At 41.9% G+C, this 12,696-nt stretch overlaps 1 protein-coding gene across 1 annotated transcript in view; it reads right to left on the minus strand.

The window, feature by feature from the left end:
* The window catches only part of LOC148026190 (alpha,alpha-trehalose-phosphate synthase [UDP-forming] 1-like), a 212,737-nt gene that overhangs the window by 71,789 nt on the left and 128,252 nt on the right, over positions 1-12,696 (minus strand). The window contains exon 7 of the mRNA XM_087693467.1: positions 10,207-10,295. Coding sequence (XP_087549593.1) covers positions 10,207-10,295 — 89 coding nt within the window. The remainder of the gene's footprint in view (positions 1-10,206; positions 10,296-12,696) is intronic.

The raw sequence follows: 12,696 nt of genomic DNA on the forward strand, positions 1-12,696 counted from the left end.
TAGTAAAGGCACATCAAGAGGCTTAGCATCAGCCATATTAAACATGTCAAGTACTTTGTTGATGTACTTGTCCTATGAGAGAAACAATAAATGTTGCCCTCTGTCTCTTTTAATGCGCATGCCCAAAATGTGTTCAGCTGCCCCCAAATCTTTCATGGAGAAGGCTGAATTCAACTACCTTTTAAAAGCATTCAAAGTACTCTTATGCTGTCCTGCAATATTGAGCATTATCGGAGTACTCTATAATTGAAAAAAAGATAACATAAGAATAGGATACATATATTCAATGCCTACATGTATAATGGACAAAGTATAAATGATTACTTACTTTCTTTGATGTGTCTCCACAATGTTTTTAGACTATGGTTTCCATCCCAAACCAAGAACTTCTTGCCCCTAAGATCTTGCCATTCTCTCCCAAGAGCCCTCTCAAACTCCTCATTTCTTTGACGCCAAATCGAACCCGAGTCATCTAGATTGTTGGTTGTCACAGGTATGGTCTCTTCTCTGGGACCCATAAATCTGACACAAGGAAGTGTCCCATAGTCTGTAGATAACCAGTAGAATCAAAGGAAGGAATCAACCACTGAGCATGGTTTGTGGCAAATCTAACTACCTCATGTCATCCACATATAAAACCAGCACAATAAGGCTTCCATCATCAGCCTTTTTAGTGTATAAGCAGTGATCTGCATGACTGCATTTAAATCCATGGTTGAGCATAAAGGTATCAAATTTTTTGTACCATTGTCTAGGGGCTTGTTTCAGCCCATATAAGCTGCATTTTAGGTTACAAACCAGATGCTCTTTTCCTGGAATAATAAATCCTTCAGGCTGCTTCATGTACATCTCTTCATCCAAGTCACCATGAAGAAAAGCAGTCTTTACATTCATTTGATCCAACTCTAAATCCAAGGATGCAGTGAGAGCAAACAAAACGCAGAGCGTAGTCATCTTCACCACTGGTGAAAAGACCTCCTGGAAGTCTATGCCTTCCTTCTATGTATAGCCCTTGGCAACCAACCGTGCCTTGTACTTGGGCTTCCCATCAATACATTTCACTTTGTAAACCCATTTATTAAGATTAGCTTTCCTATCCTTGGGCAAAGGTACAAGCTCCCATGTGTTATTTGCATATAGAGACTTCATCTCTTCCTGCATAGCAAGCTTCCACTTTCTCCTGTTTTCACATGACTATGCCTCTTTAAATGTTGGAGGCTCACCCTCATCAGTCAACAAAATGTAATCCAAAGATGGCTGAAACCTCCGTGGTTTTATGATAGCTCTTCACTAATGCGGTTTATTGGTGATAGTTATAATGGAATTTTGGGCTGTACATTTAATCTTATTGCAAAGAAGGATGTTCTTAAATTGGAGAATCACTTGCTAACAAAAAATAGAGATGAGTTGTTGCAAAAATTACAAGATTCTCAATAGAGAAATCATTGCTGCAACTATAAAAGAATGTACTTGACAATCATTTCAATATGAAATGCTATTGTACTTTGTACTTTTAATCTTGTCTCTCTCTACTCAAGATTTTGTTTATGAGTCCAAGCTAATCTATGTTGGAACCTAATTCACTTGAGTAATAGTCATAGCATAACCTCTATCAAGACGCTTGATGTTTGTAAGTACATCATCAGACAATGCCATCTTAATTTATGCAATGGCCTTTTTAGTAAGTCTAGCCCAATCCACATCTGTCATAGCTGCAGGCTTAGTCTCTAAGAGAGCGTCTTCACAGTCCTTCAGAAACAAAATGCCTTGCATCCTATCCTTCCACAAGTCAAAGCCAATGCCATCAAACCTCTTGATTTCAAAGAGGGATTTAGTGTCACTGCCGCTCGAAGCATTGGCAGCCATTTTTCAGCAATAAACCAGAAATTCAATGCTGCAATTTATGACAGCAAAAACTGAACTGAGTATTCAGCTGATTTCAGCCCAATTTTTCAGCAGATAATAGCAAGATTCAGCCCAAGTACATGTATAGCAATAGAACGAATGACTTTCAGCAGTATGACTACAATTTCAGCATACATTAAATGCATACATCATTGCAAGGTAGCTCCCACTTCAGCAATATCACCAAAAAATACATCTACAACAATCCCAAATCTGCAAATGATCACTAAGACTGCTGCAACATGAATAAACAGCAATACATCGACTAAACAGCAATACATGGACTCAATGGGAACGGTCCAACATGTGTACTGCATACACATGTGCCTGTATCAACTTCTGATACACAAAACACCAAGAAATCTCTGCAATTTCTCCAAAAACGCACAAGCGGGAGATAAAAATGCTCAAACCACTCTTCTTATGGCAACAAGATTGCTTCAGCAATATTCCCAAAATGCATTTCACGCATCAACTTTGCCAAAATCCACAGATTTCAGCAAAACCCCCAAAAATTCACTGACCAATCTGCCTCGATTGCATTAATACATGTTCCTGAAAGCATGAAACAGGCAAAATTAGCAAAATTTCACAAAATTTTGCAAAAGCCCCAAATTTCTCGGGTCCAATTGTGCACCAACGTCAGCCAATCTGGCTCAGCTAAACAAAATTTCACCAATACAGCAAAAGCCCCAAATTTTATGGGTCCAATGTTGAGAAATTTCACTCAAATGAGTAAAATTCAATAAATTTGGCGAAATCCCCCATTCAAGCGCGCACAATGTCTGCAATTTTTGACACAGATGCCTCAATTTTGCATGAGCAGCACTCAATCTGAAAAGCCCCAAATTTCTAGACATAAATATGCACAAATCTGAACTCTATGCTTATGCGCACGAACCCCCATCAAGCCAAGGGGAAAATCAAGGAGAATTTTTTGAAGAAAAACGAATTTGTGACCTTAAGAAAAAATGACATGACGAGGTCCGTTGACCTGCCAGTCACATCCCGACTCACACCTATCCTTCGGCCCGTCACGCGCGTTGCGCTCGTTTGACAGCCCGTCAGTCATGCAAATTGCGCCCATCTGTCAGCCCATTGGTTTGATTGCACGCTCATTGGCGCCCGCTAGTGCAACTAATGCACGCGTCCTGTTGGTCGAATGCACGCGACCTGTGCCTCGTCACCTTGCTTCTCAACTCCGTCCATTGCACTCTGTCCTGGTCTGCCTCGCATGTTGAGTAATGTTTGTAGACTGCTATCAGGCCTATGAACTAACACTCCTAGGAAGCACGAGCGCTTTAACCTAGCTCTGATACCAGTTTGAAGGGGAGAGTGCACAATGGAGTGCAAGATCAAGGAGTGAGATGAAGAGCAAAGTTGAGAGTTAGAGGGAGTGAATGCAGAGATAGGTGTCCTAGTTCGTGATAGTACACAAAGAATAAAAGAATGTATTTATATGTTAGGGTACAAGGTACAATAAGGGTGTGTTCACACCCGTAAGGCTATTTACACAAAGACAAAGGGACTTTACAACCCAACCATGCCAACCTTGACGTCCCCTTTGTGTTCCCCTTCACGTTCCCCTAGCCATTCTCCTTGCTAGACTTCTACGAGCGAACCCACACTAGAGCAGAAAATGGAGTTGCCAACCTCTGAGATGATCAATCTTGCTGTCACCAGCCTCTAGGAGTCCTTGATTAACTGTCGGCTGCCTCCTGTGCATTCTCCAATAATTGGAACAGCTTCCAAAACAGGCACACATGGCACCTTGGCCTCTCTCTTGCTCCCTTTACCTCTCGAAATGATGAAATGAGGTTCCACCAACCTCCAACAGCCTTTTCAACTGACTTGCACAACATGTGAACCTCACCTTTGCACATTTGATTAACAACTAAAGCAAGTGCTAAGAAAAGCATTAAAAATTCACGTCCTCCTGAGACAAACCTCCCCTTTGAAATCATTGCAAATGCCCTTGATTGCACTATAATGTACCAAAAGCAAAGTACATTGCACTGGAATTTCCAAGAGGCATCATAATAAAACAACATTGACTATTATTGCTTAACCACGCTATTGCCAAACACTTACTCAAAATTCCCTTTCAACATGATCCAAATATAATAGACCAAAAGAATCTAAAATTGCAACCAAAACCTCGTGAGATGCATCCATTGCTAACATGTCACAAATGTTATGGCCAAACAACCATAGTAGAGCATAAACCATGGCTGAACTATCAATGGTATCCATAGACACTCATGTCCATAAAAACCAGCTGAATACCATTGAAAAACTAATGATCATCTATTAGAAATCAGCAAGTGTTAACCCACCTCTAATGATCATACTCTAACGCAAAGCCACAACAAAACTATTTCCATATGTATACTAACTGTAGTGACTAGTACACTGAATAGTGATCCCATGGTAGACATACTACCAACATTAGTAATGTGTTGGATGCATACTGAATACATGTGAGATTCACTATAAACTAAGCATGTCCACTACTCGAGGAGTGGAAGTGCGACCTTCCCCTTGAGCATCATGCAATACTTTGGACCCCTGTTGGTCTAATTTGACTAGGCCCACGATCTAAAGTCGGCTCCAACTGAAAAGGATCGAGATAAAGCTATAACCATTGAGAGTCATCTACCAAGTCAACTCTCTTCCATCCATTTAGCATTCATTGGTGAATAGTTCTAGAACTTCACCAAATACCTTCTCGAAACTTTACCTCTAATCAATTGTATTTTGTGCAAAGGTTTGTCTATCTACTGCACCTCAAGTTTTCTCAAGGTGGTTTCAAGCATCCAGTCACAGTTTGAGGACCAATGCCAAGCAATGTTGTCAAATTGTGATGCTTGACTACTATTGCCAACATGATGCAGAGAATGACAAAGTTCTTCCTGTTTTTTTTTTTTTTTTTTTGGGTGAAGATATCAATTTATAGCACAAACTAATGAACATCTTTATACAATCAACTAATGCCTCTAGCTAGTAAAGTTTTTTAACGAGTTTCAAGTCTCACAAGCTACAAGAAATCAAGCTCAATTCAAATGTACAGGAGCTAAACAATTTATCACAATGACGTAATGATGGCAAAATAGGTTAATTACTAACTTGCATGACTAATGGCACTCTTAACTTACATTAAAAGTGATTGAGAACTACATTGTTAATAAATAGTATAATGATAGTGACATAGATGACTAACTAGTATGACTAATGTGACTCTGATTTACAATTAAGGCGACTAAGACTTATGTGAGTAATGTCGCTTGTTAATGGTGACAATTTGTTTGGCCTCTATTCAATGCAATTTCTTACAATACTTTCTTAAGAAAAGACAAAATATTCTACTGAAAATACGTTGGAGAAAAATCCATCCAACTACAACACGAAGTATAAAGATCCCTATAAAGAGTAGCTAAGTACATCGTAGATACAATGGTTGTGTAAATAACCAATGTAGTGGCTTAAAATGCTAGACCATAAGGGGGCTTAGTGAAACGAGGTGACCGAATCCTAGGTCCGCAAGAAGGCATCTCTCTTCATCATCCTCTTCGAACCACCCTACAACTTCTCCCATCTCCCTCAAAGAGTATGTCGAGAGTCTCTATAATACATGAAGATAAGCTAGACAATTATAGCATAGCTACATAGTGTACTCCAGATGTACTAAGAGATAATACTAGCGATTAAATCCCATCTTTGACAATGCCCCTATGTCCATTGTGTCTGTGAGAAGCCTAGAATGGGGATCCTTCTTAGATGCTCACCAACAATGAAAAAGAAGTAGCTCCCCTAAAAGTCCTTATATACAAAAGTTGGGCCTCTATTTGCAATGCAATCTATGGCCCTCCAAGTCACAATCATAGTCTTTGTTATGCCACAAAAGACTAGCCAAATGGCTCTCCTCTAGATCTCCTGAGCTTGGGGGAAATCCCACAAGCAATGCCTCTCTATCTCTTTTGCCTCATTACATCTCACATGCCACTAGGATCCTACCATATCTAAGTCCTAGGCCAACTACTTTGCTCCTATAAGCCACTAGCCATAGGAAAAGAAAAATCTTCCAACGTCGAAATCTAGCTTCCTACATCCTCTAAAAGTCTGACAAAAATGGATCTCAGATACCTACCTATGCCACTAAGGAGTAGTTTCTAGCTATGCTCTGATCTTAATCGTCAGTATTCTTCTCCCATTCCACACAAGTATATGTAGGCAAGTTCATAATTATTTGGACAAACCAATTTGGAGCAGCTAAAAAGAAAGATATATTAACGTCTACTAAAGACCAATACGATCTATGAGACATCCATGTAAAAGAGAATATCCCCATGGTATTTGAAACCAACCTTCCTCCTCAAATAGGGTGATAATTCTTGATCAAGCACTTACAATTAGAGAAATCCGTAAATAATTCTTATACAATATACATCTTATTGGAAACAAGACCTGTGCCCCTTTCGGTATTTCTTGAACTTTATTAGCTAATGGGTTGGTTATAAGTTGGGTATAAGTTGTAGATGCAATCAGTATACCAAATGGCCCAATTGCTCCTTGAATTTCACCAAGGACTTGCTCTTATTGGACTCCAATTGGCCACATGCTACCCCAAGTCCACACGGGTCCTAAAGTGACTGCTAAACCCTAATTTCTGGAGAAATTTAGGGTTTACAGCAGAATTCCCTTTGCTGTCCACCAAATCTAGATCTGCTCCAAATGGATGAGATAAGATAAGATCTTCTAAGAATTGATTGAAAGAGGTGAGAGAATGCCAAAGAGAGAAATTCAAACATTTCTCATGGAGAAACCCTCCAATCTGCCTGCTGCATATTTCAACTAGCAAGAAAAGTTCATGCCTGCAACCTAGGAGCAGCAGAATGTTATCGCCAGCCACCTAATGATGTCATAGCCCTTGATGGGCCTTCTCCTCCCATAGCCTACCTGTTGATAGCTCCAAACGGCTGCCACATGCTGTAATATGTTGTTTTCTGCTCAAGAAAATGGACCAACAGCCTTCTCTCTCTCTCCTCCTCTAGTTGAAAACTGATCTGAATGGTTGAGACCAAGCCCCAAAAACGTTTTCCTAGTTTGCATGGGTATTTTTGCCCAATACCAACCTTCTAAAACCAATTTTCAGCATTATCCAGTCTTTAATTAATTTTCAAATTTAAATAATTTTAAAAATTAATTTCAGCCCTTCTAACCCTACCCAAAATTAAATGTGACCATCCATAATTCAATTGGCTAGGCCATTTGCAACCTCGAGTGGTCCCCAACCTTTGTTAATCCTAAGACTGGAATTAATTTATTAGTTAATGCTAGTCCCTAGTGTTACCACCAAAGCTTATTGGCCAAAGAATTGTCCTAGGGTCAAAACTAACATCAACTAACCACCAAAGCCCAACTAGCATAACTTGTCACAACTTTTGCCTTTCACACCCGTTGCATCCTTGGAGTCCTTGGCCTATTACCACAAAATAACTCCCATGTACATCACATGTGGTAAATAACCTTGCACATAGGAGTAGTAACTCAATCAAATCTTATTAACAAGATTAAACCATCTCAAAATTTCACATCCCCGTGAGAGTATCAAGAGAGTGAAAAGTGAAAAGTCCTATTTAATACTTTTGCACAAGTAGAAGTCCAATCAGTAGAAAGTTTTACCTCAATGGATTTTCTACTTTGACAGATTCTAAAGAATTTGAATATTTCTAGTTACAAAAGGCATTGTGTTTGAATGGATAAATGTGTTTTTAAAATCCACATGACTAGTTTTTGTGAGGTACAGCAATGCCATGCAGATTTAACTCCATTCAGTGAGGATGGAAGGATGTAAGATGTGATAGCACACGGCGCGGTGGGCCAAGTACATCTAATGTTGTTGTCGAATCCGAGTGACCTCTCTTTGATGTGAGTAGGGATACCTTTGGCTAAAGTTGTTGGGTCGTCATGCAATCTAATCTCCTGTGTCCTCTATAGGGACACCCCTCTCGGTCTCATAGACCCTATGATTGTATGTCCCCAAACCAATGCTGTCCCCCTCATAAAACTCCGTCATGGCTCTCTGTCGTACTCTATCCCCTGTACCTATCACTAGTAGGGATGCTCTAACTATCTGGATCTCTAGTACATAGAGGCCCAAATGTCTTTCATCTAGTGTGATCATCATCACCCGTACAATCTATTGGCCCTTTGAACAATGTGTAACATCTCTCATGTCTGGGCATATGCACTACATTTGCATAAGAAATGCTCTTCCATCTCTACCTCCTCATGGCACTGTCTGCATATCCTGTCCTTCCTAGGGACTCATGCGGCTCTCCGTGTCTCTATATTCAGCTAGTGTGATGAAACTCATGTGTAACAATCGATGTACAAGGTTGGATCTGATGATGATACCATCGTTGGTGAAGCTTGTGAAAAGATCTCTATAGTACCGCATCTTCGTGGGAAGAGGGGTTGGGGATGCCACCCAGCCTGTATGCCTAATGATCATGTTCCCCTCTGTACATGGCACCTAGACAAGAGATGAATCGAGTTTGTATTGGAAGGGGGGAGGCTCGTCATGTCGATATCATATTTGGCAAGTAGTTGCTACACTTGGAAGTACCGTGAGCTCTTACACCCCTCATGGGCCATATATAAAAGTGATCTAAAGAGAGACTCTACCTCCATGGGTGGTGCAGCAAACTCTGCACTAAAAATCTCATGTGGCACTGAGGGTTTGCTGTGTGTCATACGTGACAGCGACATAATCTGGGGCCTCTCTATCTGTGGACTGATATGGCTAGGCTGGGGGCCTAGATGGCTGCTGAGTACATCAGAAGTGGAGTGACCATGGTATCAAATAGCCATTGCCTGGTATATAGCTCATATAGCTACGTCTGGTGAGACTCTCCAGAACTGCCAATGATGCGTATCCTCTAGAGAGATTCTCCATCCAAAGAGGTACTGCATTTGAAGTCGAAGCAGCCAAACAGACGCTCTCAAGATTGATCAGCCAAAGAGAGTTGCCCCATGAAAAGGAGCTGCATTTTTGGGACAGTTGTGGCACTGAAGCCTATCCAAACATGTTGACGGCCAAGAGAGGCAGCAACAGCAACCAACTAGAGCTTCTCAGACAGCTCAAGCCAAGAGAAGTGAGAACAGCACAACAATGCTGCAACTCTAAGACCGTTTGAGTCTGCCCACACTTTGCAACTACTAGAGAGGGCTGAAGTAGAGTTTCCCAGGAGGAGCCCTTTTAGGAGGTCCAACGGGCCTTGAGATTAAAGTCAAGTGTGCTTGGAGTGGAGACGTTCTTCCGAAGAAGAATTACCAACTACTCAGAACACATGGGATAAAGAAACTCATTCATAAGCCATTTAATCATCAAAGTGCTCCAGCTCAACCTGCAATCGCAGGAAAACTCACATGCATAGCGATGATTATTAGTAGTGCACAATCATAAAAAATGAGAGAGTAGCCCTAGAAACCATGTGCCTAATGAAACAAGTACAAGGCAGTAGTCGACAGGCTGAGTACACAGAGATGAGGTTTGGAAATAGATGAAACACGTGAATGTCCAGTTAGTCCTCAAGAGAAGCACCCCCTTAAATAGGGCCAGTGCTTAGCTCATCTGGCTGGCTGGTACAACAGGCTCCTCAGACGAAGCAAAGTGGAAAGCTGTCAAATTGCCATATCATCTGCAGCTGTCCTCAACACCACCTCCAATCAATGATGCTCCATTTAGCTCCGTCTGGATCCATCCAGTTGCGTCAGTACCAACTATAGAGGTTCCCAATTAACCTCTTTGATTCTCCAACCATTATACTTCAGTTCAGCGAATTATACAGGTACACAAGATTGGCAGGTCCGAACACTTAACTACAAATAAGCCAATACATAGAAATTGAGATTAATCCGGGGGCATCATCCATCATTTTTAAGATAGCACTAAAACTACTTCAATGTGGAGAAGGTTGACAGAACACCAGAAATGACATAAGAAGAGGACTACATATCAACAGGTAAAGCCTGTGGTCACTACACTTTAAGATCATCAAGATTGGAGGACAAGCAGTATATCCCAATGCACTCTTCTTAATGGACTAAAAGTTCTTCCTTCAGGCTTTATCTCCAACAAAAATAAGCTCTGCATAAATATGGCATTTATACATAAAACAGCTACTCATCTGAATTATTGTCTAACAGCTAGAATTGAATTGGAAAACCACTACTGAACACTCACAAGAAAATATGTTGAAGCAAAGAGCAGTGGATCAAAGGCATTTAGAGACTCACAAGATGATGGATGGGAACTGTTGTTAAGGTCCCAAAACGACCATTAATTCTTCCAACAATCTCATGTACTTGACTTGTAAGCCGTTGATCTAACATGATGTCAAAACAACATAACAGAAAAATGGGGGAATGTTGGATCCTGTGTAATAATCTTGGTGCCAAAACAAGTTATAATTTTATTACTCTCAAACAAGGGAGAATCTTTTATATTAGCTGAACAAAGTTTCTCGGTTTTTATTCACATTAAAGAGTTCGAAATTCCAGTTGTAAAATGACAATACAAACAATAAATGATTGGTCTCAGCAGCTGATGTTCTTGAGGCCTAAATCTCCATCATGCCAACCTCAAATGCCTTGGCTTCTCCTTGAGTGCTAGTGCATGTAAACACACTTTATTGTGTCAATGTGAAGTGTGTATGAACACACTCCACCTCCACATTAATCATATGATCACAATGTTAACTTCAACCTTAGTCCTATATAGATCAAGGTATGTAAGCCTTAATCACTATATAAACTTATCACCTCTAATACAGTTCCGTCATTAGTAAACGCGCATATTACTTTTGTTGTTCATCTTTCTTTTTACATTTAGGTTGAACTCTCTCTCTCTCTCTCTCTCTCTTTTTCGTAAAAGGTAATTGTATTAATTACGAAAAAAGTACAAGATTACATGATTACATGATTACACGAGGGCCCTAGGCCAACGTGTGGGAAATCCCCGGACTAATATACTAAAAAGGTTACACCAATCACGGCAAGGACCCAGAGGCAATTGCCAAATGCCAGGAATGCAAATCCTCCCGAGGGAGCAAGTCAGAGTGCCTGATGAGATCTAGCTGCCAATGCAAGAGCCCTTTAAGCCTTGCAATATGTCGCGGTACATTAGAGGCCGAATCAAAGAGAAAAGCATTTCGGGTGGTCCAAATGTGCCAGCATCCCCAGTATCTGAAAAAATGAAATAAGATCTTCATATGTAACGGTGGCGGTGTGGGATACTTTGGGCGCACAAAAACCCAATCGAAAGGAGTCAGTGAGGACCCCACCACTGCGCGCCAGATTTGCGACAAGAGTGACCAGATATTCTTGGCGAGCGGGCAAGAAAGAAAACGATGTCGGGCCGATTCCGGCATAGTGGTGCAGAAGAAACAATTGCCGTTGGAGATTCGACGCTTGGAAAGGGCCGAGGCAAGAGGAAGGCCACCAATCAGTACCCGCCACAGAAAGACCTTGCATTTGAAAGGTGTCTTATTCTGCCATCCCTCCATCAGCGTTGCCTGCCACCAGGACAGTGATTTCCACAAGCCCCAAACAGTATTAGCTTTCACACCCAGCCATTGGTGATCTTGAATGAGAAGATGATACACTTGATTAGTGGCGGCCTTTTCCAGACTCAACCGGCCTGCAAGGTCCCAGTCCTGCCAAGGGCGATCCATAGCTAGGGCAGGAAAGGGTTGCCTATCCTGAAGTTCCGACGAAAGCTTCCCCCATAAATCACGGTATCCGCGCGGGATCCGGAAAAGTCTCCTAGCAGTCCGAAACAATGCTAGGACATTGCGAGTAGCAAGGGTGGCATCCGCAATCGAAGTCACACCCAAACGGGCCATACGGTTAAATCTTGGTCTGAGCTGTTGTTTATCTTCCCATGAAAGCAATCTGGATATTGCCAACAATTCCATCTGAAAAGAATTAGCCTGCAAGCGGTCCCCTACCGGATGCCAGCGGGCCTTTTGGAGCACCACTTTCCAAGAGCCGACCAAATGCAGTAGCAAAGAGGAAGAGGGACTGGAAAGTCGAGAGTCAGCATTAATGACATGCCACCACGAGGCCCGAAGCCGTGTGTTACCCTGACGGAGCCCGCTGTCCTCAAGAAGATAACGGGCTATGATGGTCCACGGGTGGTGATCCACACACATGGCACGAAAAAGAGACCAACGAAGAGCCAGCATATGAGTTTCCGCATCCAAAAGAGCTCCACCACCCAAGCGCTTAGGGGTACATGCATGTGACCACGAAATCCAGGAAATGCCTGCCTTCAGGGAATCCTTCTTCCATAGCATGAAACGAATGGGATGAGTGAGAGCCTTCAAAGTAGTGGGCGTCCATGGCAGTAATGGCAGGAAATACGTCAGCATTGGTAGCATAATTGTCTGAGCCACGTTGAGGCGGACATGGAAGGGCCAGGCTTGCGATTTCCAATACATAAATTTCGCAGCCAGTTTTTGTGAAATCCACTGCAACAGGTCCTTTGGCCGCACATCCACCCCCAATGGGTATCCAAGATGCCTGACAATGGAGCCACGGGAAACCACCTGACCCTGCCAGCCTAATGACTGTAAATCAGGCTCCGTGCAACTGAGCATGGCTGACTTAAAGGCATTGATGCGAAGACCAGAGGCTTGACCAAAGAGCGTCCAAACCTCTAATGCCTTGCGAATGTTATCCCTGTCCGCCTGTAAAATCATAAAGGAGTCATCAGCCAACGATTGG

This window comes from Lygodium microphyllum, chromosome 14 (genome assembly GCF_053477565.2).
Source record: "Lygodium microphyllum isolate KBCC chromosome 14, Lygodium_microphyllum_v1.1.10, whole genome shotgun sequence".
Lineage (NCBI taxonomy): Eukaryota > Viridiplantae > Streptophyta > Polypodiopsida > Schizaeales > Lygodiaceae > Lygodium > Lygodium microphyllum.